At 47.9% G+C, this 24,814-nt stretch overlaps 1 protein-coding gene across 1 annotated transcript in view; it reads left to right on the plus strand.

Annotated features, from left to right (window-relative positions):
• SLIT3 (slit guidance ligand 3) overlaps window positions 1–24,814 on the plus strand; it is a 596,997-nt gene that overhangs the window by 480,140 nt on the left and 92,043 nt on the right. Inside the window, exons 10-12 of the mRNA XM_045502118.1 lie at window positions 5,513–5,584; window positions 10,383–10,454; window positions 14,080–14,151. Coding sequence (XP_045358074.1) covers window positions 5,513–5,584; window positions 10,383–10,454; window positions 14,080–14,151 — 216 coding nt within the window. The remainder of the gene's footprint in view (window positions 1–5,512; window positions 5,585–10,382; window positions 10,455–14,079; window positions 14,152–24,814) is intronic.

Below are 24,814 nucleotides of genomic sequence, written 5' to 3' on the forward strand. Positions count from 1 at the left end.
AGTTTGCTCTACACCCCCACATAGTGCCATCCAGTGTGTCTCATGCCCTCTGCAGTAGCACATAGATTCAGGTGATGGAGAAGGGCTGTGTGGATACACTGAATGTCAAGTCATAAGTGAAAGCATCTGGGGGAGAGGAACGGTAGCCCCACTCTCCACCTAGTCTCACCTCACCCCTGTTGTTTATCTGGGGTGGAGAGACAAATAGTGGTTTATCTGTTTAACAAAAGCAAATATTTTCCCATTACACAGGTCACCAGGGCATGTTAAAAGGAGAGAACTAAAAAACAAACCAAAAAAAAAAAAAAAAAAAAAAAAAAAAAAAAAAAAAAAAAAACAGTCAAAAGAACAAAAGGACTGGAGGGTTCTGGAAGCCGTCAACAATCAGGATTCTTAAATGTTCTGAGAGCACCAGGTTTCTGAGGGATTGCCACGTGGAAGGAGGGAGATGGGGTGGATTGGGGCAGTAGTCTAAAGGGGAAGCCGCTGAAGCACAGAGAATAATGAAGAACAGAGCCTTAGGATAAATAGTTCAGGGTTTGAGTCTCAGTTTCGCCTCTTACTTTGCGCATCTTTCTTAACATCTCCTGCTTCACTTGGTCCGCCACTGCCCACCGACCCCGCCCCCCAACTCTTGCAAAATGGGGCTCATCAGACCTACTAGAGATTTTCCATGAAGATTAAGTAACACAATTGCACAGAAAATTAGCACGATGTTTGGAAGGCACTGAATGAAATCTAAAAAGAAAAGCCTATGCATGTGTCGCATGGACAACATGATAGAATGGTTTGGTCTCAAGTTCCCATATTATTTTTCATTCATTGTTTTCTAAGATGATAAAAAAACAAATTCTGTGGTGGAGGCATGTGGGCATGTGCAAATAGTAAGAAGAGCAAATCTGGCTCTCTCTCTGCTTTCTGCAGGCAGTGCCAGGTATTCTGCGGAGTAGGTTAGGAGCGGCTCGCTCGTGTCACATATGCCTGCATCCCTCAACTTCGTTGTTCCTATATTATTAATAACACTTGCTCTGTAGTTTTGCTGAAGGAATAAAATGAGCCACTATGCAAAGAGCACAGTGTCTGACATAGAAAAAGCCCTCGATAAATGGTTCATCGTTATTGCCACCTCAGCCACACCACTACCAATATTCCAACCCAGCTCCAGGACGTCTTTATCAGGTGACTTGTAGCCATGCCCTCGCACTAGCCATGCCCCTGCCAATCTCTCTGGCATCATGTTGACTTATGCATTGCAAGAAATATATTGCGTTCAGTCGCATGTTTGCAAATGACAGATCATTAAGGAAGCACCGAGAAACTAGGGCAAATCAATACAGAGCGCAAACGGCTGAAATCCCCATCAGATGTTCCCATTGTTTTTACTGGTGCCGGAAGATGTTCAGATGTTTGATTTGTATGTTTGTTTTTATGCTAGTTCTATTAAATCAGCTTGCAGCCTGAAGAATGTTTGCCAGACAAAGAAAGACACATGTGCCATTTAAGAGAGACCTAAAACAGCTGTTGGCTTCAGACACCTCTCTAAATGTGACAGTTTTTTGCTGATGCTAATGCTTCTTTTTGTTCTTCACCCTGAATTCTTGTCACTGGGAGTATGGATCTTTGCATGCTTGTTCCAGGCTATATAAAACCTACCAGGGGCTGTTTGCTACATAGAAAGTTTGTGTGTGCACAGGCACTGTAGTCTTACTCCCTTGACAAAGGGGCCATTTCTCTGAGGATGAGCTGCCGGCAACTAAAAATGGAGATGCCTCAGCTACAAATGGGATTCAACAAAGCTTAGTGACTGCGGGCTCAGGTTTTTGAATTGAATAAACTTGCCTGCATTTCCTTCCAGCTGTAGCTCTTCCTGACTTTGTGAATTTGGACAAGAGACTTAACATCTCTGAGCCTCCATTTTCTCACGTTTAAAGTGGGGATGGTAATGATGAATAGGACCTGCCTCACCGTGGTGTAAATATTAAGATAAACAAGCCATGTAAAACTCTTAGCCTAATGCCTGACTTACAAGCACCTGACACCTCATAGCTCTTACTATTGTTATTACCCCTTCCCTTGCCTTTACCTCACATTCGAAGGACACTGACTATTCACAACTGTACCACCCCAGACACACTCTGATCCCCCCTGCAGTGAGGTTAACCCACATCATGGCATGGCCTTGGCACTCCATAACGGATCGGGTGTCTAGCCAGGACCCACAGCAGCATAAGAAGCAGAGAGACTGCAGAGACAAATACCATCCCCAAAGTGTACTAGTCTGATGGGTACAGGACGCACAGAGCCATCCCTGCTAGGATTGAAGTTCTTTGCTCAAAACCACACCTTTGTACTCTGTTTGCATATTTGTATGTATTCACATCTGTAGTGCATCTCCCTCAACTCCTACAGCCTTTTTACAAAATGCCTACATCTTTTTTTTATTTCCTTATGAAATTTTATTTTAAGTTTATTTATTTTTTAAAATTTACATCCAAGTAAGTTAGCATATAATGCAATAATGATTTCAGGAGCAGAAGCCAATGACTTCATCCCCTACGTAATAACACCCAGTGCTCATCCCAACAAGTGTCCTCCTTAATGCCCCTTGCCCATTTAGCCCATCCCCCACCCACAACCCCCACCCCCAGCAACCCTCATTTTGTTCTCTATATTTTAAGAGTCTCTTATGGTTTGTCCCCCTCCCTGTTTTTATATTATTTTTGCTTCCCTTCCCTTATGTTCATCTGTTTTGTATCTTAAATTCCACATATGAGTAAGGTCATACGATACTTGTCTTTCTCTGACTAACTTCACTTAGCATAATCCACTCTAGTTCTGTCCACGGCGTTGCAAATGGCAAGACAAAATACCCACTTACACAGAGGCTGCGTGATGTCTCAGAATCAGCATTGGGGTCATAACCTCCTAAACTCTTCTGTGACTTTGGGGAGGCCACTTTAGCCTCTAGGCCTCAATTTCTCTGTTTCAGAGAAACAGAGAAAGAAAGGCAGTATGTCCGATGTGTAGAAACAGGTGTCAGTTCTGCCTCTTGCTAGCTCTGTCACTCTGGATGGGCTATTTGATCCCTGTAGGTTTTATTTTCCTCATCCACCAAATGAGGCCAACATAGCTTGCCTCATACATGTAAGGATTAAAAGAGATAATAGACATAAATCAACTTGGCCTCATAAATGATCGCTCTTCCTGTTTGTTATGATAGCAATAGAATTTGGTTCTGTGGTGGACCATCTTGGGCTGTCTCTATCCCCAGATGATTAAATTCCTCAGGGACAGGTACCACATACTGCTCATGGATTCATCCCTCCCTTGAATCTTACACCCCTCACTAAAGTGCAGGTTAATTGGTTATGAATTGCACTGACAGCCGGCCGACCACGCACCCCCGGCTGGCCTGACTTGCCTAGGTTCTTGGCCTGCAGCTGGAAGCAGTGGGTCCTCTTGCAAAAACGGAGGGGGTTACCATCGTTACAGACAGTGGCTCTCCCCAGAGGCATCATCCAGCCGCAATCCCTTGCCAAAGTGGCAGGTGAATCACAGGATTCCTGGAGAGCATTTTCCACCTGACTGGCAGCCCCAGAGACCCATGGAGCTGTTGCCTGGGCTGAGAGATCCCTGCTGAACTCTGCTCAGCTGGAGAACAAGAATGTCCTTGGAGCTTCCCTGCTGCCTCTGCGGCTGGCTGTATCAGGTAGCCCACAGTCTCTGGGACCTTGTGGCGCGCTCTTGTGCCTTACCAAGAACCAGCCAGGCCCCTGTCTGGCCAGCCTGTGCCCATGTGCCCAGCAGAACACACTCCCCACCCCCTCCAACAGGCCACAAAGGCTTTCTTAATAGACCGTGGCAGTCTCATTTGTAGACTCTATTCATCTAGCAGCCAAGAATGATCTGTCCTGATGCTCCCTCTCTCCTCCCACCCGCCTTTCCTCTTTCTCTCTCCCCCACCCACCCTTCCTTTGGCCTAGAGAGTGATTTGTCTGTGTTATGGGTAGGCCTGACAAACCATTCCACATTAGCAGCTGAGATGTTGTTTGAAATGGGAAAATTGCTGGCAAACTGCTCCATTAGCGGTTCCAGTAACAAATACTCTCTTCCCCCAATGAAGATGAGATCGCAGAGGCACAAATTAATACGACTGTCTCCCCGACTCTGCAGCGGGGATTACTCTTCAAGATGAATGGGTTCATCCCAGCCAGAAATGTGCAGCCACTGGATGTAGCCTCTGAGGGAGCCACTTCCGCCCGTCTGTTCCTTCTGCTCCCCCCACCCCCCGCCCCCGCGCACACCTTTCTTTGTGTCTTCCCAGCTGAGAGGTTAGGGAACATCCATGCCAAATGAGAAGGTGATGACAAGACCCGTGCCTTGGAGACAAGGGAGATGGATGAGAAGGAGATGCTGAGTCCTCAGCCGAGGCCTGAGGGCATCACTCATCACCTCTAATAGAGGGCCCTGCCTCCTACTCAGGCCTGTTTCCCACCACACCTGTTCTTGGTAACAGGAAGTCACCTGAGAGGCGAGAGAATAGAGATGCTTACTCACTTCTCTTCAAGAAAGTTCTCGGCCCTGGGCCTGGGGCCTATGACATCTCTTGTCATTCCAGAGTTACAAGAGAGGAAGGTCTTCAGGAAAGTCTGTAACATAGTAAAGCCACAGATTCTAGCAGCATCCCAGGGGAGTGGTCCGGTCGGGGCCCCTAGGGTCCTCAGGGTGTCGGAGTCAGTTTGATGAGTGGCAGGCTGGGAGCCTAAAGACTTGAAGGCCATTTCTCCAGCATATTAGAACAGCCCATTGAAAAACCCAGAAACAAATAATCAAATGTTATTTATTGTATGTCGTATTCCTGAAACTAATATTATAGGTCAGTTATACCTTAATTTTTAAAAAAGCCAGGAATGAAGTCAGCCATTGTCATTTCTGCCTGTACAATACCCCAGTGGCAGTGTGGTTGAGTTTTTTTTTTAATTTTTTTTTAACGTTTATTTATTTTTGAGACAGAGACAGAGCATGAACGGGGGAGGGCCAGAAGAGAGGGAGACATAGAATCTGAAACAGGCTCCAGGCTCTGAGCTGTCAGCACAGAGCCCGACGCGGGGCTCCAACTCACGGACCGCAAGATCATGACCTGAGCCAAAGTCAGACGCTTAACCGACTGAGCCACCCAGGCTCCCCAGTGGTTGAATTTTTGACAGAATGGTGACATGCTTCCAGGGCAGATGGGCATTGCTGGCCCATAGGCCACCTCTTTTTCTTCTCTTTATCCCTTTGACTTTTTCAGCATGCCAGTTACTTCCCACAGCTTTTGTGAAGAAGACATCTGCCTTCAAAGACCACTTAGAATAAGCAAGAACCAAAATCCTGCAGAAGTTTGCCCAGTGTCCCGCAACCAGTATCGGGTGCCACGTGATGGGAGGGGCCGTCCTGTCCCCCAAGGCCCTCAGCAACAGCCTGTTGACAGGTGGATGGTTAACTGACTCTTCTCTGCTCTGTTTCCCAGACGCCTGGAACAGAACTCCATCAAATCCATCCCTGCTGGAGCCTTCACCCAGTACAAGAAACTGAAGCGAATGTGAGTTTCCCCTGGGGAGGAATGAACCAGATGTTTTCAGTTTGGGGGGTAATATGCCCTATGTAGTAGGCGACCTGCCCAGATCACAGCCCACATCACATTCCTCATGGAGAGCCCAGTGTCAGGCCTGGAATGCTTTCCTGAGATTGCGAGGTAAGGTTCAGGAGTGTTGCTTTCAGATGGTGAGGTGTAGCAATGTAGACACCTCAGAGCTGAGGGCCTCTCCAACTAGAGCGAAGTAAAATTATCTAGGTGAGAGGTGCAGCTGCATTGGCCTAAAAAAGCCCATACTACCATGTTTATTGTCCTCTGGCTTTCATGATGTGGACCTAAAGTAGGAACTTCAGTAAAAATGAGATGGCAATGGCCTTGTATCAATCTCTAGCACCCTAACATGTTGGCTGTGGTAAATGCCTACAACTGTGCACGCATTCACCTAACAAAGAGTGACTGTCCACCACCTGCAAGGAATTGCAGGGTCTGTGGAGAGAGCATGCTCTAAAATAAAGTCTGCTCTCATGGAGCTCACACATTTGAGTGGGCGAACACAGAAAAGAAACAAATATCAGAAATTGCTAAGTATTAGAAAGTGAAACAAAGGGCGGGCCCACGAAAGCCTCTCTGTACAGGTGATCCAAATGAAGGGTGGGAATGAGGAGCTCTTGAGAGAGAGCAACTGAAAGACCCTGGGGAGCGTGCATGGATGGGTTGCAGAGCAGGGAGGGGGACAGAGGCAGGGCTTGTGTTGGAGAGGTGGGAAGGTAGAGGCCAGATCCTGTGACCCTTTAGACCATGACAAGGACTTTCTGTTCTTTCTAAGTGAGATAAGAAGCCTTGGGCCCTTCCTTATTCTCCAATCACATATGACTTGCCTGTGATTATCCCCACCACCCCCATTACCGCTGCATCTGGCAGTATCACTGCTACCACTATATCCTATCAGTCCCTGGTTACGCCAGTGCTGCCATTCCTTCCCTCTCACGGCTCTACTGACAGCATCCTGTACCATGGTCCTCATCCCCGCCATTGTGGTGATGTCATCATCACCGCCTTCCCCAGCCCCATGACTGCCCTGAGCATGACTCTGTGAGTCACGCGGAGCAGGGCACTCCGAGGGGACGCCAGTAGGATTCAGAAATGGCCCAGCCATTGCCAGCTTGGATATTTAGAATCTGGGAGGGAGTCCTTTCCCTTTTCTGAGCTGAGAAATCATTTCTTACAGTCCAGTAATCAAAATGCTGCTCTTATCCCAGTTACTTACTGTCTCTGGCCTCCCACAGAGGAAAGAGCAGGTAGAAATATGCACAGGCTCGATCTTGTTCCCTTCCACTGAAGGCTGATTCATCGGTTTCCCTTGAGTAGGAGGGCCTACATTGAAGAGGTTAAGTGTCTGCTGACTCCTTTTTATGTTAAAAATAAACATCCCCAAGAAACAGTGGCATTGGTTGGCTTTACCCTCAGATCTTGGGAAGGCAACTTCCCATCTCCCTGGAAATCCAAACCAAACAAGATTTTCTCCTGGTACAATTCCAGAAGTGGAAACCAACCTAATGAGCCAGCCCTGAGCACATACTTTTCCCCTCCCCTTGGCAGCATTCTTGCTGGAGGAGCTGTATAAATATAGGCCTTAATATTTAAAACCTTAGGCCATTAATCTCCTGGTCTCCCTGCTTCCCCAGCTCACTCCATACCCCCCCCCCCAATTCATTTTTAAAGCCTAACTTGATTATGCAGCCAGATAGTAATTTCAGTGAAAAATGACAAGTTCAGTCACTGCCCCAACCTATATCTCTTGCATGATTTAAGTTACTGCTCTAATTTTTTGTGAGGTCCAGGTAATTTAGAGCTTGGCTATGTTTTACTGTCCTTTCTTCATCCCATTGGAGTTGCCATGATCTGTGCATTCAAAATTCATAAGACCTTCTCAGTCACGACCTGGGAAGTGAATTTAATTTTTGATCACTTCTGATGTTACTGATATTTATTATGATGCCCCCTTACCCGCCCCCCCCTCAAAGGGATGGCAGTAGGGAAAAGAGACCACTTACAGATTTTTCCAGCTAACAGAACCTCACAAATCAAGATGGAAGTATGACGGCTTGGGAGAAATAGGGCCCCTGGTCAGAATGGGTTTTAAAACCCTAAGTGTGAATTCCTCATAGGTGTACATAAACCAGTCTCTCTCTCTCTAACAGAGAGAAGTTTCCCCTCAACTATGAATGAACCACACCCTCCTCCTCTCTCTAACAACAACAACAAAAAAAAAAAAAAACCCTGGAATGAATGACTTTGTCCCTATTTCTCGTGTCCAGCTTAGTAGAAAAAAATACTTCCAGGTAAAAACTAGTATCAAGGTAGAGCCATTTGAGAGGAGAACAGAGGGCACTAGAGAGAAGCCCTCAGTTGACAGGGTTGGTTAACTGATGGCGCTGACACATGGGGACCAGAGCTGTGTGGTGTGGCCGGAAGGGCCTGTTCTTTCGTCTCCATGCTCTGAGGTAGAGTAGAATCCACAGGTGCCAGCACCTCCCCACTTGAGCCTTGCCCGCATGGAATTTGCCACCTTGGCTCCAAAGAGTCTAGAAAGTCCGCAGCCTCTTGTCCATCGAGTTTGTAAGCCCCAGGGGACTGGGGTGGGTCAGAGACCAACCAAGCCATAAAATGCTGTGGCCTAAAGTATGACCCAGGGATCACATGCATGGGAATCACATAGAGATGTGTTACCTATGCAGACTTTTTAGCTCCCTTCCCCAGGCTAGCCAAAGCAGATTCCCTGTGGGTGCACTTTGAAAACCACTGATCTATAGTGACCCAGATGCCTGGAGTCAGCTCAGGGCCACCTGCTATGGACCGGGAGGGGTCAAGCATGGAGACTGGTAGGCGGCAGAAGCCTTTCCCAGCCTGCCTTCTGTCCAGTGCCACTACCTTTTGCATCCATCTTTGTGAAGTGAGGGGAGACTTGAGATGACAGCCCTCTACCTGAATAGCCATGTCAAGTCCCCTCTGGCTCTGGGTCCTTGCCCTCAGAGGGTCGCTGTTTCCTTCCTGCAGTATTAAGAACTAAGATGAAGTGACCCTCCAGGAGCAGTTCCCAGCTAAACTATCACTTGTCCAGTTCTACTCCCCATCATCTCCAAAACCACAAGACATCCCTCCTGTGCTGCAGAGAGGAGTGCATCCAAAAGGCTAGCGGTGGACTGAATACCACTTTGCCCTGACAAGGCTAAAGCAGAGGGCTTTCCCTCCACCCCACGTCCCAGAACTTCCTCTTGCATACTGGAGGGTCTCAGTAGCTTGAAGAGACGTCCGGTGATCAGGAAAGCAAAATAAAAAACCCAGGCTTGCTCACTAGTCTGATCTGAGCACAGACCCCGCACGCCTGCCTGGAATGCCTTGCTAGGCAGGCAGGCCAAGGGCGAGCAAGATTAGGATAATCCAGGGCATTTGCTTGTTAAGACCCTTCTACAAAAGTGGAGCGCCGAAGAAAAGCCTGGTGTAAACTGACGAGTCTGTGAGCACAATCTGTGGATTTGTAAGAGGCGATCTTGCCAGCTAAAGGGATAAGCTCGACAGCTGTGCCTAAGAAGCCTTAACCTGTGAAATATCTTTCAACTTACCGGCTTCAGAAGCAGGGAGGGAAGAGAGCAGAGGCCTAGGAAAAGTGGTTGCGCAACGCTTTAGAAGGAGGGGAGAGACAGACCGGGGGAGGATGCTTAAGAGGCTGGGGGCTGGGGTGTCTGGCCTCACTGGAGGCAGTTGCTTAAGGATCTGCTTAGATGTGCTTTCTTCTCCGTATCCCCTTGTCTCCTCCTCATTGACCCTCCAAGACCTCAGCTCTCTCTCTTCTGAACAAAAGCAAAGATCCATTGATTTATTTTGTTAAAGGAAAAGAACTGGAGAGGTACGTTGTCTCTGGAAATTGGAGCATCTCACCTTCCAGTGACAGGAGCCCAGAGGCCGCCCCTGAGCTAATGGCTCAGAACGTCTCCCCCCTCAGAACTGAGGGCCGGGTGCTCACAAGTCACTGGGATGCAGGAAAGGGGACAGCCTCTGGGCTTTGGGGAGGAGCCGGGTCAGGGAGATTCCTCTGCGCCAGCCCGGCCAGCCAGGGGAGCTGCCTTCTATTACACAGCGTCCCTCTCATCCACATTACCCCAAAGCCCTAGGCATCACTCCCCAGGCTTGTGCCTTTCTGAGGAGCACTCCAGTGACAAATCCACATCTCAGAGGCATCCCGTGAGAATCGCGTGATGTGCTTACGTCACACGACCTGAAGGATGCCCTGAACCAGACAGAGACTTAAGTCCCTGCTCAAAACCTCTTTTCAGGTCAGGAAGGAAAGGTCACTGGGGAGGTGAAATGACTCAGGACTATTTGGGGGAAAAAATAAGCATTGGCTGAGGCATGAGACAAGAAGATGATGCTTGCAAGAACCCTGGCCTGTGTTTGGGTGAGGCAGGCTTCTGCTTCATTTATGCTATAATTGCTTGGTAATGCGACAAGGCCCTAATGTGACTGAGTGCAGTCTTCCCTACAAAGTGAGGGCTCACGTGTGCAAAGCCATATGTCAAAGTCAGGGTGCTGTGGGTGGGCGTTCTTTGAAAGCCAAGAAGAGTGGTATATTTTATGAAGAGACAGTTGAACTGAATGGTCTTTAAGCCCCTTCTCTTGTACGATGAATACATAAATTGATTAATTCTCACCATTTTCAATATCTGAAATGCTTGACTCACACTTAAGAATGGTCGTATCACACCTTTGAGCTATGTTCTCAGACTCTCCCATTAATGTTTTTTAGAGACATCAGCAAGAATCAGATATCGGACATTGCTCCAGATGCCTTCCAGGGTCTGAAATCACTCACGTCGCTGTAAGTGGGGAGCAGAGTCATGGGGGAGTGGCGGGGAGGGCGGGGGGGAATGTGTCCATATTTTTCAGGAGGTGTTTATCAAGGCTTTATGTTCCCTTACACACTTGTGGCAACCTGGTAAAAGAAACAAATATTTCTTCAGGGGAAATTGATCTTAGGGAATATTTCTACAACCCAAATGCATTATTTTTATTGATTAAGTGCCCAGCAGCCTTCCTAGCTATTGGCTTCTAATTCAAATGCATCTTCAGCTCTACCCACACGTCCCCCTCCTGCCCTGCGTGCCTCAGCAGCGCTCTCTAGGGAGATGGAAGGACAGAATGGTAATGTATGTTTATTACCAACGTGCCCATTTCTCCCAACTATGTGACCTTGTCAAAGGAGGAGCTAATTTTCTTCCCCTGATTTTCAGGCTTTTTCTCCAAACCAACCTCATGGCCTTTGTTCTGAGAAAGCACACTTGCCATCCTGTAAAGGCTTCTTTTCTTGGGTTTTGCAACCCTAGGGCAGCCTACTGGATGGAACCACAGCTTCATCCACCAGAGACTCAGAGACCCACAGGGGCAAGAAGGCATGGGGCTTTGTCCTGTGGCTCACCGTGTGGCATGGGTAATGTGACTTGAGCCTACTGTGTATTTTCCTCACAGACAAAACGAGGATAGTGATACCTTTTCTGCCTACCACATATTCAATGGTGACCACGATTACAATAATTGGCAGCACTTATTAAGCACTTACTGTGTGCCAGATACTGTTCTAGGAGTCTTGCAATTTTAATCCTCATAACAACCTAATACACAGACTCTATCCACTTCCTTCTTTTACAGTAGAAGGAATCAGGTGATCTAAGCCCCACACAGACAGGGACTTTTATCTGTTTGGATCCTGGCAGAATCTCTGGCACCTCAAACAGTACCTGGCACATGATAATTGCACAAAGCTAAAGCGTGTTGAATGAATGCAGTTATCTGAAATCCACAACTGGGAGATGCAGGATTGGATCCCAAGCAGTATGACTCCAGGACCCATGCTCTCAATCCCCAATGCTATGCTGCCTCTGGAGATAATGTGAAAGAAAACGTATACAGTAAGATACAAGAAAAGCATCCTCAGTTGATATTATTTACATCATTTGGTGACCTGCCCACTGAGTAAGAGTGAGGATGCTCAGAAGCAAGCTGTCAATGCTTCCTTCTCTCTGTAACCTGTTTGCTTAATTTATGAGTGGGCAGGTAACAAGATCCACATTTGTCCCCACCTGGCCCCATCCCACTGGGAAGGGACTGAGGACAGGGAAGTGTCTTGATTCAGCTGTTGCCGGCTGCTTGCAGAGTAAATTAGTTTCATTTATCGAACAGAACATCTGGCTGGGATATCAAAGACAGGATTGTATATGAGATTAGTGTCTGCGTATTATGCCGAAGATCACAGAGGAGCAGGGAGAGTGGCTGTGTGCTGCCAGGATCCTGTCCCTGCCCCCACCCTCCTATTCCCCTTATCTAGTTTCCCTCTGCTGGGACTTGGGAACAATCCGAGGACAGTGAGATGCTTCTGGTCCTACAGGAAACAAAATTCAGAATCTGTTTGTCATACGTGAAATGGCATCCCACTAGCCAGTTCCAAAGTACACACTGGGGCATTAAGTGAAGTGCCCCCTGACCTCTAATATATGCATTCATCCTTCCAAGTATGCCTGCTAGGTACTGCATCGTCTTACAGGCATGGAGAATGTGGCAGTGAACTGAACGGACAAGACCCTCGGTCTCATGGAGCTTGGAACACAAACATACCCAATCCAAACTCACCAGGGGCCAAGCTAAAGGGCAGGAAAGCCTTGCCCGTACTCATTCATTTATTCTTTCAACAAATACTGTGCTGAACCCTGTTCAGCTCTCAGCTCTAGGGACCCTGCCATGAGCAAGCCACATAATATCGCCACATGCATGGAGCCTACGTTCAAGTGAGCTGAGAGGTAGGGGCACAGAAAATGTTTAAAATAAAGAAATACATGAGTAGTAGAACATGACATAATGAAAAGTAATGAGGAAATAAAAATAAAGTGACAGGTGGTGAAAAACATTAAAATATTCTGGAGAAACTTCCCAAGGATGAGATGTTTGCGCTCAGATATGAAAGGTGTGAAGAAGGCAGTCAAGGAAAGATTTTGGGGGAAAGCCAGGTGGGTCTACACCCAGATTGCTCCACAGTAGACCCACAGCCCTCTTCAGTCTGCCGGAGGGTGGTTTGGACCCATGAGGTTACAGCTGTCCCATAGGGAGGTCTGATGGGTCATGTGAGGATCCCCTGCCCCAGTCCCTGGCCCATCCGCCCCACCAGCTACTGCTGCACCACAATTTCTGACATCAGCCAAGACAAGCAGACAGGGACACTACTACATTTGGCACAGTGAGCAGGGGGACATTCATATGAATTACAAATTGAGCCTGAGCCATCATGCTGACTTTTATTTACTCATTAATTTGTTGAAACATTAATGAAACCCACCCGCAGGCTGAGTGAGACACTCACGCTTTTTCCTGGTGGTGTCTGGAAAATAGGGGGTTTGGTTTAGCATTCCCATTTCCTGTTTCCCCACCCTAATATTTTGTCTCCTCAAAGACATATAACAGCCTGAATTTGCGGTCTGAGTGGGAATTGGATATTGCATTCATTCAGGATACTTAAGGGCCCAAGAGGGAATTGAAGGGGGAAAAAAAAAAAAAAACCCTCCCAAATCAGTTCTCTCCATCTCAGAGGAGGCTGGGCCCAGGAGAAGCAGTCTGTGCCGTGGATGAGAGCAGAGAGCGGTGTCTTTAGCACCTACATGGATGGTCAACAGGACCCCCTGGGCGCTGGGCTGGAGAAGCAGACAGTAGAATTCTTCCCCAAGCGCTCCCAAGTCACCAAAGCCCAGCCCACCAATAGGAGACGCAGTATGAGGGACCTGTACACCTACTAGAGAGGAGAGTAAAATAATTCAGAGTTTCTTGGTTCCTAGAGCTCAAAGACTAGGCAAAGGGGCTGGAGTGTGGGGGCCATCGCTCTGAGGTAACAATTCCTTGCTCTCCAGTTTTTCCTGTGAGCCAGTCTTTGACTCTGCGGTCCCTGTGCCATCTGGATAGGACCCCCAAAACTCAAAGCCCTGCCTAGAGGGATGATTAAAGAACTCAGCTCAGGAATTCCTAGGATACAACGGGATATTAAAAGGAAACGTTCTGTAGGCTGGGCTCAGCCTGATCAATATCCATTGAAGACAAGAAGACACAGGGCCGGCCAGCTTCCTACACATCTTATTTATTGCCGAGGTGTGAGTCATATTAGCAGCTCAGGGAGACACTACAAGGGGACCGCTGCGCCCTGTTGTGGATTATTTATTAAGCTGGGCTGCCCAGTAATGAAACAGGATGGAGCTGATTTCTCCTTGCCTCCCAGACAGCCTGTCTCTGCAGCCCCTGTGGCACTTGCCTGCTGTCTCACTGGTAAGGAGGAAGGGTAAGGCCGGCCAGGGAAGGAGATGCTCTGAGAAGCCCCACCCACCTACAGGAGTTGGCAGAGGCGATGGCCTCTCACTTGAGTGGGCTTCAGTGGCCTCACATCACAGAGACTGCTGTCTTCTCTTTTCTAGGGTGCTGTATGGAAACAAGATCACCGAGATTGCCAAGGGACTGTTTGATGGGCTGGTATCCCTACAGCTGCTGTGAGTAGGCATATTGTCACTATGTATGTCTCTAGGAATGTCTACAGGCTCTTCACCTGCTGACTTTGAGCCATGCTCAGCACAGTTCTTTTGACTTTACACACACCAAAGGGGGGGGGGGCGGATTCTGAGCTGTCCACCCCACACTTCCAACACCTCTTTTTGATGGAAGGACAGCCAGGGAGTTAGCAGAGGGAGACCAAGGTCAATGTGAACAAACCTACATGATACATTACAGCTCAGGAACCTGGACGGGGCATGAGTCACTAACCATAGGTCTGGAGGCTAGAAGTTAAGGCTGAATGGAATCCTACAAGGGGAAGCATCTTGCAGGAGCATGCTAGGAATTTAGGGAACTAAAACATTCACACCTTATTCCGATAAAGCTGAAACAGCTGCTGATAGACATGTGACCTTGAAGAAGGGTTGGGGGTGGGATGGTGAAATAATTATAGAAGAACATAATCAGTCACCAATATGACTCTATCTGGGTAAGATATAGCTGAGGGGGTAAGAGTTTACTTAACTATTTATTAAAATTTTTGTTAATGTTTATTCAATTTTTGAAAGACAGGTAGAGACAGAGCACAGGCAGGGGAGGGGCAGAGAGAGAGGGGGACACAGAATCTGAAGCAGGCTCCAGGCCCTAAGCTGTCAGCACAGAGCCTGACACAGGGCTCAAACTCACGAACCGCGAGATCATGACCTGAGCCGAAGTTGGATGCTCAACCGACTGAGCCACCCAGGCACCCCAGAGTTTATTTAATTTAAAGGAAGACTTGTTGCCTCAAATTTTAAGCTCTAGGATTATTTATTTGCATTTATTTCATTCTGGTCATTTGAGCTTTAAATGTTTGAAGAAGATAATTGAACTCTGATGTGGAAAGGCAAGGAAAGGAATTTAGCTTGTCATATATTTTAAGATTCTATGATGGGGGAGAGTTATCTGTAGTTTGTGATTAGGTAGCCGTGGGATCTACGCGCATGTGCCGTGGGCATGGGAGTACATGTGTGCACATACACATCCTGCTCGGTGACCATCACAATTCCTAGGAGTATGAGGAATTGATCTTGAGTATCCTGGGAACACTGGAGAATGCCAGGTCTCAGAGAGGTAAACGCCTTGCCCTCAATCACACAGCAAAATAGGTGTGGAAACTGGAGAAGAGTTTACATGGCCCTGTGCCTCAGAAGGCTCTCAGCCTTCGAATAGAGGTGTATATCTGAGTAAAGATGAGTGAGTGAGCGTGTGTGTATTTGTAAAACTATCTCCCAAGTCACAGGCAGTGAGGAAGGGGCCCAGGGCCTCCCGACTTCCTGTGTGCAGGAACAAAGCTGCAGCAGGAATTTGCAGACCAGGTAGGCAAGCTGGGTCTCTGGGTAGGTGGGAGGTCAGGCCCAAAAATAGAGAGAGGAAGGCCCGGTGACTCCCAGAGACTCTTCAGGAAAGAGGAAATGAGATTTGTCCTCACCCTTTACCTTCTCACATCTTTACTCCCTCCCCTTCCCATGTCCTGTAAAACTCAGGCCTGGACGGTTCTCCTAAGACAATGCAGTCATGTAAATCATGCCCAGCTAGTTTCCAGGCAGCATATCCATCTACAAGCAGCAGTCGGGTTTGTTTCAATGAAGCTGAGAGCAAGAGAAAGAAGATTCTTTTGTGTCTTTTCTTCTCTGTATATCCTCTCACCTCCATCTCCACGTCTGTCTCACTCTGCGAATCTCTGTGTGGGCATCTTTGAGTTCAGAGGTCCCAGCCCTTGGGTGAGCCTTTAAAGCTATTTGTTACAGTGACCCACCAGGGCTCTTCAGGGAGCTGGGTGTTTCACAGATGGTATTCTTTGCTTGTAGCAAAGAAACTGTAAATCGTAACCACGTCCATAAGGCTAGTTAACCGTAGCTATTAATCCCTTGAAAGAAGAGTAACAGTAGCATTGGCGTTGAGGTAGATTTGGGGGTGGTTGTGTTGTACTGGGCTGGGGTGAGTATCCTTTTACAATCTGCGTGTCTAGTGTAGACAGAAAAATGTCATTGCATGCATTAAGGAGAAATCTAGCATGCATCAAAATGCCTAGCAGAGCGCATGGCATGTTGCAAAGATTCAATAAATGCATGGGTTTGGGGGGAGTTTATTTCTGGGGGGTTGCATATTTTTTAAAAAAGGAAATGTCTCCCAGCTTGGAGCAGACAGCAGTGACGATATTAATAGAACTCACAGGATTTGCATGGGCCAGGAACTCTAGTTTAATCTCACCAAAATTTTGAGCAGATGGAATGAATAGCTGGGAGTAAACTAGGAGTAAAGACAAAGCATCCCTGCCTTGCGCGTGACCAGGAGTTGACACAACTCAGGCAAGTTTGCTCTCCAGAAAGAAGCAGCAACTGCAGCCGTCATTGGGCTTTGACCTGCCGCTGAGCTGTTGGAAAGCAGGTCCTGATTAGATCTAATTTAGCGTCCAGCCCGCTGTAGATTGGATTTCTCCTTGTTAGACTGGAGACACTCTGATAAGAAGGCTCTGATTAGAATACCCTGGTAGTCTGGGTAATTTCCTCTCCTTTGACTCCAAGGCTTTTTGTAAGAGGTTCGTGTTTATTTCTCTCTCCCTGTTTCTCAAATTATTGGTGCATCACAAAGCCAAGCTGTCTCTGCCACGTGAAGCGATCTCGGATATTTCCTCCCTGGCACAACTCACGGTGTTGTCGGTAGTAAAGGGGGTACATTGTAGTTGTCCTGCCTGCGCCCCCTTGTCCCATTGTTCCACATTTTCCAGCCATTCTGCCAGATTTTCCCAGGCCCTGCATGTACTCAGTCCTCCTGGGTCCTGTTCTTGAGATGCTTATTGCAGCAGATGGTCAACACTGAGAATAGAATATCTCAGGCTTCAGAGTTTCTTGGAGGCCACCAAAAATGGGCTACATGGAAACACTTAAAAGTCCTGGGAATGATCCCCTAAACCCGATGCCCTGTCCTCTGGGTGTCGGCCTCCAAAGAGTCACCTCCTTTTGTTTAAGTTCCAGAATTTTAGAGGTCAAAGGAACGTCAGGGCTCCAAGCACAGTCTCCTACCCAGCTAGTGCAGAAACCCCTCCCACGCCCTCTGTGACAAATTTTTCTATCTGTTCTTGCTGATGGTATCTGTGATAAGTCATCATTGTGTACTTAGAAAGTTAGGCAGTTCTTTCTTATACTAAAGCTCAGTAATGGCTTCTGGGGAAACTCAGAAAAGGCTATTCTCAAAATCTTCAAAGGTTTCAAAATAACTAGTATGTCTCCCTGTAATTAATCCTAAACAGGTTCCGTTCCTGCAGACATTCATGGTATAAACACATATTCATTGGTCATTAGTAACAGTCCTTATTTATCTTTGGGGGTGTGCGTGGTGGTCTGTATGCCCATCCCTCCTTAAAACAGAGTGCTGGGAAGCGAGTCCCACACCCATTTGGACAAGAAGTATGTTAGACACTCCCTGCTAATGTGCTGAGAACTGAAATACCCCATGTGAAGATGTCTCAGAATGTAAGGTTAGGACAAGATATGTCACATGCTCCCAGGTCCAGGGATGGGAGCAGCTGGATTACCAGAGAACTGACCCTTCTCCTGGCTGTGCCCATCCCTTTCCTCACCAGAAACTTTAGCTCAGAGGTCGACCTCTCCCAAAACAAGAAAAGCCATCAGTGCGTCTCTAGAGCCATCACTTTCCCCTCTGATGGGCAGCTGCAAGGTGTGCTGTCCCAGCTCCCCCAGGAAATAAAGAGCATTCATTTAGTGCTCATTGATTGCATGGCAGATGCGTAGGAAAGTGGCCCGAGTAGGGCAGGCGGTACTTTGAGGTAGAAGCTTTCACGTAAATGCTGGGCACGGTCAATGTTAAGCCTGCTCCAGGAGGTCTGAACCCAAACCAGACTGCCTTTGGGCTGGAATAAGTTAAGACAACCCAGGCACCTGTTGTTTGATTTTCTTGGAAGGCAGACAAGACCCTTTGAGAATCTTGGAGTCTGCCAAGCAACATGCCAATTACAGGGCAGTGAGCAAAACTCCACCCCCGTAGCTCACTTTTCCTCACCAGCTGTTTCGCGAGTATTACTACTGCTGCTAATTACTTAATATGCTCCAGAACCTGTGCCAAAGCAATGTTATGTGCTTGTATGCTTCTCTGGTCCAGGCAACAGTGCTAAGAGGAAGGTATTGTGAAAAGGCCCATTTTACAGATGGGGAAACTGAGGCATCGAAAGGTTAAGTAACATGGCCATTGTCTTTCAGCGTGTAAGTGATGGAGCATTGGCATCCAGGCAGGCTAATTCTAGAGTCCGTGCAAGAGACTTCTGCTTCAGGCCCTGTCACAGGCAGATCTGCAGAACTAGTTCTGTGATCCACAGAGCAAGAGTTCCTCACAGGCTCGTGCCAAGGAGGAGGTACTGCTGAACCGACTGTTTCTGGTTCCTTTCGTTATGCCTCAGTATCCGTCACAGGCTGCTGTCTCCCTGGGACTTCCTCTGGCCCCTTGTCATCCCACTAACCCCTGTGAGAGGGCATGAAGAAGCTGCCCGTCTGTAAAGACTGGGTTGAGGGCAGATGGTGAGAACTCCCCAGCAGTGGAAGCAGACTTACTTTGTGATGCACTTTTGAGGGAGGGCTTCTTCCCTTCCTTGTGCGCCCGGGGCTTCCCAAGGGAGGCCTTCAGGGAGATGCAAAATCTGGAGTCATCCCATGCTTGGCCATTGAGTGAATGATTCACCCCTCTTAAAGGACCAGTTGGTAACCAGAAGGCAAGTGACCACCCTGGTAGCTGTTGAGGGAGGGAAGGAGCAAGCCAGGTCACACTAGGGGAGGCCTTTGATCCCCCAATAGCAGGTGATGGCTGCCGTGTCCAGTCTCTCAGAATCTCCGCTTCCCTCTGCTTGCACCCTGTTCCTACAGTTCTCCTCTGTCTGTGGACTCCAGGGAGGTCCTGTTTTTCAGACAGGCCATCCAATGGCATTGCTACATTTGCAGTTTCCTGTGCATTAGGAATCACCATGACAACCCACAGCCTGTGACCAGCAGTGCAGCCATTATTGGGAGGGAATGGAAGAGTCTTCTTTGTCCCTAGTTGGGCCTGGGATGGTTCCTCCTGTTTCCTCTCCTGAGTGTTGAGCCTGATGTGGCCCAGAGCAAGACTGGGCAGCGTTAGGGTTTCTTGACCTCGTGGCACCAGATATCACCAGGCTTCTCCCCATGTCTGGCCTCAGTAGGTTCCTGAATGTCAAAGTAAATCCCCCATATCATGTGGTAATGATGAGAACATAATATCTGTGCTAAGGCAAGAGAGTAGGTCTTATTAAAATTAATGTGTAAAAAAAAAGTCAGGAGCACCTGGGTGGCTCAGTCAGTTAAGCGTCTGACTTCAGTTCAGGTCATGATCTCACGGCTTGTGGGTTCGAGCCCCACGTTGGGCTCTGTGCTGACAGCTCAGAGCCTGGAGCCTGCTTGGGATTCTGTGTCTCCCTGTCTCTCTGCTCCTCCACCTCTCTCTCTCTTTCTCTCTCTCTCAAAAATAAATACATTAAAAAATCTTTTTTAAAAGTTCAGGATTACAGAGGGTTAATTCTGGAGAAATTTTAAAAAAAGAAAAAAAGAGGAAGACATTAATGAGAGAGGTTTGACTCTGTGTCCTGCAGCTTAATCAGGGGTCCAAGATACCTCCCCAGATTGGTGTCCTCACGAATAGTTTATGCCAATGCATAATGGTGGTAAATACTCACAGGGAGAGACCTTTTTCTGAGGAGGAGCAATAGAAAAAATGCCAGGCAGTTATTGGTACCGTCTTTCTCCTCCTCCGTATCTACATCTGACTATTTGTAAAACAAACTGACTCCCCAGCCTTGTGTTAGGAAAAGGAAGCTCCCCAAAGCACCTGCCCCCTTGGCAGGAGCCTGGGCCAGCTTTCCATCTCATGGTCTTTCCTGCAAGGACTTGACTAATTTCCAGGAAGAGGGTCACTATGCTCTCTCTTGGCACCAGTTTTCTGAGCAAACCTTGTACTCTGGAGTTTAGAATATGCTTTTGGCATTTCCAGACAAATACCACTCAAGTAGGAGGGCAACATAACTGCTGTCTTCCACAGACCCACGGGCAGGTGTGGAGAGTATAAATACCACCCAGAACGTTAGCTCTGGGCCACTGAATCAACACGTGAATTGCTAGAGTTGCCAAGGTGATTTTAATGCAGTTTATCATTAAAGCTGACTCCCGATGTTTGTGTTTTCCGAACTGTGCAGCGAAGGCCTGTGAGCTCTGTGGGAATCTTCACTGAGGAGGAGATGTGGGCAAGGACAGTAGCTAAAAATGGGGTCTCAGTGGTCTTCTGCCCTGTTGGCCTTTTTAGAGAAAGTGGGTGTGGTAGGGCCTTTTCACTGATGAGGGTGGACCTCATCTCCCTCCTGTGGTTCTTCTCTCTGTATCTCCTGGACCTTGAAGGAAGGAAGCTGCCAGCTGCTCCTGTGTTGAGAGCATCTGGGACCTTTCTGGCCAGGGCAGGCCGGGTCCCCGAGCAGGAGGACTTGAGTCACAAGAGCCCTCCTTAGCCCAGACCCAGGGTATTTCACTGCCCCCTCTACAAGCTCCAGCTCTGTGGTTCTCTGTGGCTTATTTCCTGCCTGGCCTTTTCTGAAGGCAATGGTTCTGGAAAGGATTATCTCTTAGCAGCATCATTATGTTGGTTATTCAGTGGACTGAGTGCTAATACCTCTTGACATGGAACATATGTGGAAGCTGCACATGCTCATGGAAGAGGGGTTGGGAGAAGGCCTCGTAGGGCTGACACTTGGAAGTAAATATAGAAGGTGATGTCTGTGCACTCCTGCTGGATGTGCCATTCTCCTTAATCCCCTCTGAAGGGAGCGTGGCTTTTTGTTTTGTTATGTTGTAGAATCGTCACTAGCTTAATGGGAGTGGCCACAGAAAACATACTGCCATCTCCTCCCATCAGCATTGGGTGATTCCCAAGGTCCATTAATGGGCATCAGGGTGGCATAATGGGTGGGAGCAAAGCCTTTGTGCTAAGATAACATGGATCCACTTCTCAAACTGCCACTTACTACTGTGCAACTTTGGTCACTGGTACTTAAGTTTTCTGCGTCCCAACAGTTTTCTGTGTCATCTGTCCAATGGAGATAACACTTACTCTCTAGTGGGGACATTCAGTGGGTTAGTGTTTGTAAGGTGGTTGGTGGGTGTTTGATCATACATCATGCTTGTTACATGTTACGTCGTGTGGTCCTGATGTTCATCTGGCCTGTCCATCTCAGCCCTTCTCTCTCCTTTTGCTTATAAAACCTTCAAAAGACGTTCTTTGGGAGGTGGGTCTGGGAGCACGTGGCCCCAAAAGATGGCTGGATTTGCTTCTGGGGGAAATATTTATGAGCACAAGATGCCCTCAACCCCCAACTCACTGGATCCAACAAGAGATCAAGCTGAAGGTCTAGTTGGGATGTCAAAGTTTTGGCTTTGAATACCAGGCAGCCTTTCAAATGAGGCAACCTGGAGCATCTCATCTTGCATGAGGATTGCTGCTGTCTCTGCTTCATCACTGTCCCCTGATCTGCCCAGGGTAGAGTGAGAATTCAGAGGAGCCACGCATACTGCTCCCAAGTCAGCATGTGGTTAATGATCGCTGAAGGTTGAAATGCTGCTTCATGTGTGTGTGTGAGCCCCTCAGTGAAGAACCTTCCACTTTGTGCCAATGGCAGTTTGGTGAGCATCCCAAAAAGCATCCCATCTCCAACAACTTGGTGCCAAGTCCTTCCTAAGAGTTGGCAGGATTCCTGATCGCTCCAGACAACCAAACGGCGAGCAGTCTTCCTGACCCAACCAGACCTCTGCCCACCTGGTGCATTCCATGCTCAGGTGCATTCCAAAGCTAGCAAAAATAACCACTCCCAGAGACCAGGAACATGCTTCACTGGGCATGGAAGAAAGAGTATGGATTCTCTGTGGTGGATAAAAGCTGAGGTCTGGAGTCAGGCTGGTATGTTTCACTTACTGCTTGGTCAAATCTGCCACCACTTGGACCCTCAGTTTCCACACCAGCAAAATGAGGACAATCTTAGTGCTGCTGTGAGGCTGAAATAAAATACTGCGTGGAAAGTGCTTTGGAAAACGCTTGGCACGGGGCTGCACAGAGCCGTGGTCCCTAGAGATCTCACTGCATTATTAGTATCATTTCAGCAGCTGCACTGCTGCTGTTCCTCAAAGGGAGATGAAATAGGACAGACCCAGCAGCCTTGAGGGGAAAAGGAGGGAAAATCAATCTCTCCAGGGAAAGAGACAGAAGGCCTGTCTTCAGGAGTTCTTATGGAAATGCTGAACCCCATTACAAATAGTTGTTTACTCTCTGTTTGCTCCACAGCATGTTTTTTCAATTCCCCTCCAACTCTTGTCCATGTACCAGGTAGCTCAGGGATCCTTTCGTGGAAGACAGATGGAGTTGAGTAGCTGCCAGCCTTCCTCCCAAAGGAGAGAGGACAGAAGGACGGGCTGTTAGATCTTGCCGGTGCTAGGGATCAGTGAGGCTGTCCTCAGCATCTAAATCGGGATAAGCAGCTTAATTTTATCTCTTCCTGCACCTACGTGTCTTGCCTTAGGGAGCCAAGCATCCTGGGAGGGAGGGAGTGACCAAGAGACTGTGCCCTTTTGTATTTCCGCTTGCTCCCTGCTTCATGCACTCTGCGCCTCATGCTGTCTTTGCCTAGTAATTCCGCCAGCCTGGGGTGTTTTGATGCCTTCCATCTTTGAGATAACACCCCATGCTAAGACATCTAGAAGTAGTAGGGAACAAGGAAAAGCATTTGGATCAGAAAAAGAAGCCTCAGTAGTTCTGATGAGTGAGGAGGGTTGCCCCCAGGAGTATGCAGATTGGCTACCCTTTCAAGGCAGGTCAGAGTCACCACTGCTCTCTCCCTGGGGGCTCCCTCTTTGTCCAGGGTCTAGCATTCCCCAGAACTGCAGCTGGGCTCTTTAATCTGCACTAGGGTCTCAGGTATGAGTGCCCACTGAGGCAAGACAGGCGAAGAAGCTGGTGAAAGGCATCGCTAGGGAAGAGTGAGGACTGTGGCAAACAGGGAGCATGAGTCCTATCGAAAGGGGACAGCCACCCCATAGCTGCCTCCAGTGGACTCCATGTTGCTAGAATTTCTGAAATTTTTTTTCAAGAGGAAATAGAAATCTGGTGTGTGTGTGTGTGAGAGAGAGAGAGAGAGAGAGGGAGGGAGGCAGGGAGAGGGAGAGAATTTTCCCAATTTTAAAACACTGGGAGGGTGAATGAACAGATTTGCATGTGGGATGTCACAATATATTGCAGGGAAGATTCTTTCTTCAGGGCATCAGATTGGTACCTCTGACTTGGTCTCTTTACTGAATTGTTCAGTATTTCCTAGCAAAGGGATCCCCTCTTAAGGCCCTGAATATCAAGGTTTGGAATAAATCATTTACCATGCACTTTATTTTCCTTTGTAAACAAGCACACCAAACACCCGTGTGTGAAGGGTCCATTCCTGCCCCGTGGGTGCTTAGCCCTGCTGGGTCCCTCCGGCTGTTCTCCCTGTTTCTTTGCTCCTTGGTGTCCTCCTTGGAATGTCCCCAGAATGGATTGACCTTGACTAAAATGCAATCTATAAAGCACAGGACATTCTTGGGGGGAATGCCACCAGGGGATAGACAGATGGGGGGGGGGTATATAAGGTGTTCGTAAAGAAAAAAAAGTGCACCCTCCAGAGACATCAGTTCTCGTAACTACCTCCAGCATGTTCCCTGGAAACTCATGCAACCTTGACCAAGCCACCACATTCTCAGCCTCAGTTCTGTCACCTAAACTTGGGAGGCTGGCTGTACCCATCTGCCTAGGTTACCGTGAGAACAATTGGATGTCAGGAAAGCACTTTGGAAAACAACAAGAGTATTCTAGCTTTTCTCTACTGCAAGGCAGGAGGACATCTGTGTGAACCCTTGGGACCCTGCCCATTATTAGCCAGATTAAACACGCAGCTCTTGTACTTGTCACTGCCACAGCTGCCTGCCTGCACGCAGGCTGCAGGGGCCCCACTGGGAAGACGGGCCTCCAGCAAGGGAGAGGTGCTATAGAAGGCTGAGCTCCCAGGGGCAACCCCCCATCACCAACTCAAGTCCCCTAGACCCTGGCATCAGAGCCTGTGGAGGCCAGCCCGTTAAGAGTCTCCTGGGCCACTCTCCACGAGAGAAGCTCTGAGCCAGCCTTGAAAGAGAAATGTTAAAAATTTAACATTTTTATTGGTTCGTCTAGTTCTCCTCTCCCCTACGTTTATTGACGAGGGAATGAGAAATGATTTTATACTAGTTAAGAGGGTACAAACAGTTGGTCTAGGATATAAAGGAAATTCTCAGGACTCAGATTTGCTTGACTTGCCAGCCCCATGCTGGAGAACTCTTCTATAACCCTCATGGCATCACCTACGCTGGACCAGAGTTTCACCCGAAAGGCAGCTTCTTTTGATGCTATTTTTTTTTTTTTTTTTTTTTTTTGGTGGAGGGAGGGGTATGCAGATCTAAAACCAGGGAAGACAGGTGCCACTTTAGAGTGTGGTCCCCTGGAGTTGTGTACGGGGTTGGGTATATTTCGTAATAAATGCTTGTTGCTGAGCACCAAGAATAA

Source organism: Leopardus geoffroyi, chromosome A1 (genome assembly GCF_018350155.1).
Source record: "Leopardus geoffroyi isolate Oge1 chromosome A1, O.geoffroyi_Oge1_pat1.0, whole genome shotgun sequence".
NCBI lineage: Eukaryota > Metazoa > Chordata > Mammalia > Carnivora > Felidae > Leopardus > Leopardus geoffroyi.